General features: G+C 40.8%; 1 protein-coding gene across 1 annotated transcript; it reads right to left on the bottom strand.

Moving 5' to 3' along the window:
• Window positions 1–247: 247 nt before the first annotated feature.
• nsl1 (NSL1 component of MIS12 kinetochore complex) lies at window positions 248–4,116 on the bottom strand. Its single transcript, XM_061754833.1, has 6 exons — window positions 3,855–4,116; window positions 3,620–3,692; window positions 3,401–3,534; window positions 2,431–2,485; window positions 1,915–1,982; window positions 248–1,764 (listed from the first exon to the last, which is right to left on the bottom strand). Exons 1-6 carry the CDS (start codon window positions 4,053–4,055, stop codon window positions 1,534–1,536), a joined length of 762 nt encoding a protein of 253 aa, XP_061610817.1. The 5' UTR covers window positions 4,056–4,116; the 3' UTR covers window positions 248–1,533.
• Between the last annotated feature and the right edge of the window lie 704 nt (window positions 4,117–4,820).

The raw sequence follows: 4,820 nt of genomic DNA, 5'->3' as shown, positions 1-4,820 counted from the left end.
TGTAAAGCATCCAAACAGTGTTTTCATTATTTTTGTGATGAAAAACACCATTTATTAGTCATGAATATATTTAAAGCATCTATCCAAAGTCGCTTGAATGTTATTATTATCAAAACAATCACACAAAACGTATGATCTATGAATCGATATAAAGCCTCCATACAATCGTAATGTTTTTATGATTAAAAAAAGCTTTATGAACACATGCATTTGCAACCGCTGGGAAAAAAAAAACATCATGACAAGATCAAAATAAAATAACCTTTAATATTTATAAGTACGTAGGTAACAAATACAAATACAGTAAATATTTTTTCCCAGATAAATTCACCACCAGGGACGCTGTTGCACATGGGCACCTCAGCTTATTGCGTCATTGAGTGTTTGGCGACCTCTCTTGGCTTATTAGTGAACTTAATGTAAAGTCAGTGGACAAACTGCATATTTTCAATGACATTTCTACGGTGATAGTTTTTCTAAGCCTTGTTTAATGAAAAGAATAAAGAATGGTGAAACATTTAATATCTGTATTCATTGATGATTTACCTTATTTCTTTTAAATGACATTTTTGCAGGTGATTCAGTAAAGACAAAATTGATGGCTCGGTCACTGTGTTTATTAAATGTACACAAGTTCAACATACAGCTAGACTGTAATTCCTGGAGAAATTGCGTGTGAATGGTGAAATGCTGGTTGAAACCTTGTGGAATGCTATTGAATCATGTCGAATTACATGGAATGATGTACAATCATAATGTGAAATGATATTGAATGAAGCGAAATGAGCTGCATATTCGAATGGTGTCAATAGGTCGAGAAATGTTGAATGAGGAGGGAATAATGTAGAATATGTCATAATATGGGAATATTGGGTCAAAAGGAGGAAAGGTTTGGTTGAAAAAGTGAAATTTTTGGTGGGTGGGAATTTCTGAAGTGTTGGAAATCAATTCCAAGGTGAAATGAACGAGGTAAACACTGAATTTAAAATAAATGTTATCTTATTTGTCTTCACAAAACCATTTCCCTTGAATATACTTTACATCCACACATTAGACTATTCATTCACTCATTCATCTTCCGTTCCGCTTATCCTCACTCGGGTGACGGGCGTTCCGGAGCCTATCCCAGCGGGGTACACCCTGCACTGGTCGCCAGCCAATCGCAGGGCACATATAAACAAACAACCATTCATACTCACATTTACACCTACGGCCAATTTAGAGTCTTCAATCAACCTACCATGCATGTTTTTGGGATGTGGGAGGAAACCGGAATGGCCCGAGAAAACCCACGCAGGCACGGGGAGAACATGCGAACTTCACACAGGCGGGGCCGGGATTTGAAACCCAGTCCTCAGAACTGTGAGGCAGATGTGCTAACCAGTCGTCCACCGTGCCGCCAGTATAGATTATTATTTTTGTAAAATAATTTTTCTTTTTTTTATCAATGTCAGCTTGGTAACTCAAAAAGCTTAACAGTAAGCACGGTTATGATTCAAACGTCACTTAACGTACTGAACACTAAACTGTTTTTTACTTTTTTCCCACGTATCCCGCTGAGGTGACAGCGTCATCCGCGTCTCGTCGGGTCGACTGCTGCTTCCGCATCTCGCTGCTCTGGGTCGGGTCCGGTGGGCGAGGCGGAGCTTCTGCTGTTTGGCTGCTGCCAAACACATCTTGATGCACTTCTTCCGACGCCTGATTGGGTTTCATGTTGATCACCTCGTGTAAGAGTTTGGCCTGATTCTCCAGCATGTAGATGGACTGGAAACACACATAATCATCATCATCATCATCATCATCATCAACTGCACTACATTGACCTATAAAAAAAAATCTGCGATGCACTGAATCCGCAATAAATGAAGTGTGATATCGCAAGGGATTACTGTTTGTGAATGTGTGTAATTATACCTTTATGACTTGCGTGGTGTGCTTTGCCAGTCCAGATGTCCGATCTGACAGGTCCTTCATCAAGTTCTCTGATCGCATAACACAAATTACAAAAATGTATTACCAAAACTTCCCAGAATTCCCGCCTCCTGGCATTATATTCGTCTCAGTAATCACGCTGTCCAGGTAGGTTTATGTCCCATGTATCGCAGCACCAAAGGTTTTTCACCGCAGCCAATGTGAGAATTGTCGTATGTTATTATCCTTCCTTACTTTTCACTTGAAGACACATCATTGGGGCTGTAAACATGAACTCCACTCAAATATTATCGTCCCCGGCATTGACTGGCAACCAATCAATTGCTTATCTCCATGTGCCCGGGGCCAAAGGTTGGCGACCAACCCAGATTGTACCCCACCATGGATAGATAGACTTTAAGGATCTGCTGATACACTTTGATTCCAGCAGGGGGAAGCAATGTATATAGTCTCAATTAAGTCACATGTGGGAGAGTTTGTGTGCGTGTGTATGATTACCTGTCTGAGGATCTGTGAGCATCTGCTGAGGTTTGACTGGTTTTTCATAACAGTCCTAAAGAACATGACACAAGCTAATATTAAGTCTTTCCCAACTGTTAGCACTTTGCATAATTCATACAAAGTTCATAATATAACACACACACACACACACTGAATATTTTTTGCATGTTTCATATTCTCAGATGAGTCTCATGAAGAAGCGCAATGACGACTTTGTTTGTAGAATCATATTTTCATGTGATTATGTGAAAATAAAAGATTTGGGTTTTTTGTGTGATTATTTTTGGTCAGAACTATACCTGTAAAATGCACAGTAAGGGGGACGGACTCTTTAGTTAGAACACATGTTGCTCAAGTTAGAAACCTTGTTGTGATCATTTCTCTACGTTTTTTAAAGTCAGTCTCTTTTGGATATGAACAGTCAGCGAGGTATTTTGCTTGTCTATTGAACATTTGACATTGTTAATTGTGTGACGTACCTTGACTTACAAATTGAAGTTGTTAGGTTCTCAAGTTCCGAACTTGTTTAATTTTCCTCTTTCAAATAAACTGAAATGTCATTCATCCATTCCAGCCCCCCCCCCCAAAAAAAAATAAAGCACTGTATTGTGTAAAACATAAAACATTGCATGGGTTTTCTCCAGGTACTCCGGTTTGCTCGCACATTCCAAAAACATGCATGTTAGTTTCACAGAAGACTAAATTGTCCATAGGTGAGAATGTGAGATTGAATGCTTGTTTGTTAATATACGCTGCGATTGACTTTGGGCCAGCCCTGGGTGTACCACACCTCTCGCCCCGAGTCGGCTGGGATAAGCTCCAGCTCACCCGCGACCCTCGTGGGGAGAAGCGCTCTAGAAAATTAATGCATGGATGGATTTTGAACAGCGTGATGGTGGATTTGCAGATTGAAGACTGTAAGACAGTAAATTCATCAGTCTTGTATTGTAGTGTTCACGCCACCCACCAGAAGTTGCCTCTCTGCTTTGAGGGAGCGCAACGCCGAGCGCAGGATTTGCGGGGGGAATGCGCGTCGCTTATACACCGTCTCCATGATGGCATCGTCCAGCGTCTTCTCCAGGTGGGCCAACTTGTCCTCATCTGACAGGACGACGGAGAGATGGTTTAGCTCGCTTAACAGATAAAGTCGCACATATTGTGCGGGTAACATGAACGCATTGTTCACCATCGTCATTTGGGGCATCGTCCCACGTCTGTCCATTCACCAACACGTTTGCTTGAACGGCATCCTCAAAGTCCTGCACGCAAAAGAGGACACAACATTAATAATAAAACTTAGTTGTTTGAATTTGCCTGACAGTTTTCATTTACAGTTGGAAGGGAAACCTGGCATTAATGAATTTATTTATTTATGTATGTTTGTTTATTTATTTATTGCGGAGTCGCTTCTATAAACTCACCGTCAGCAGCTGCTCAAGTAAAAGTCGCTTCGTTTTCTCCGGAATTCCCGTTTGTCCGTCCAGTGCTTTGTTTAAAATCGCTTTGTACTGATTCATTTGTTCGATAGTTTCTTTTTTAGACGTCAGCCGCACTCGGAATTCTTCGTTTGTCTCACCGGCGAGTGATTTTGTTACATCTTGCGCGTCCATTTTTACCGCCATGGTTTGTTTTGAATGGCTTCCCCTTTCCGAGTTGCACCGCTTCGGAGGCTTCCTGAAGAAACAAGTGCTCGACGCAACGGTTCCGAGACTCGAGCAACTCCAGAAAAATGTCTATTTTTTTTGTTATGTTGTTTTTACTAAAGTATAACGGATATTCCTTTAAAAAAAACAAAAAAAAAGATCAAGCTTGTTGTCCTGATTCACATTAACATCATCACTGAGTCTTCAGATCCTGACATACTTGGTCTTTGTACAATGCTTAGAATTTGCCAAGTGTGAAATTGATAATTCAAGCTTTTGTTGCGACAGGGACAAAAGGGGGATTCCAATGGCGGAGAAGAACGCAGGCACTTTGGAGATTTGCTTGTGAGGCCCTGGAGGGGACGAAAGGCGAGTTTGTTTTTCGTTGAGGCAATATTTCATTTGACATGAAAGAAGAAGCGCGTCTTGCTGTGTCTCATTGTGAGAACCGCGAAATACGCGTACAGAAAACTCACCTTTCACCTCAGTTACCTCTCGTGTCTTGGATTGTCTATTGTTTCAAACCACAGGTGGCTAAAGTACTTACACCCAGTGCTCAAGTAGAAGCACAGATACTAGTGTTAAAAAAAAGACTGGTAAAAGTCCAAGTACTGATTTCACTCCTTCACTTAAGTATGATTACAAAAGTAGACTGAATAGTACTTAAATGAGCAAAAGCTTGAGATACAAGAACTGTATGGTGGCAGTCAACTCAACTCATTTCAATAACAAGCAGCAGTTTGG

Source organism: Phyllopteryx taeniolatus, chromosome 18 (assembly GCF_024500385.1).
Source record: "Phyllopteryx taeniolatus isolate TA_2022b chromosome 18, UOR_Ptae_1.2, whole genome shotgun sequence".
Lineage (NCBI taxonomy): Eukaryota > Metazoa > Chordata > Actinopteri > Syngnathiformes > Syngnathidae > Phyllopteryx > Phyllopteryx taeniolatus.
This window is presented reverse-complemented; position numbering and strand designations above follow the sequence as displayed.

Coding starts and splice junctions, on each gene's coding strand:
- nsl1 (XM_061754833.1), bottom strand. CDS start 4,055: ATGGCGGTAAAAATGGACGCGCAAGATGTAACAAAATCACTCGCCGGT. Junction 1,983..2,430: donor GCTCACAGATCCTCAGACAG/GTAATCATACAC, acceptor TTATGCGATCAG/AGAACTTGATGAAGGACCTG. Junction 1,765..1,914: donor ACACCACGCAAGTCATAAAG/GTATAATTACAC, acceptor GTGTGTTTCCAG/TCCATCTACATGCTGGAGAA.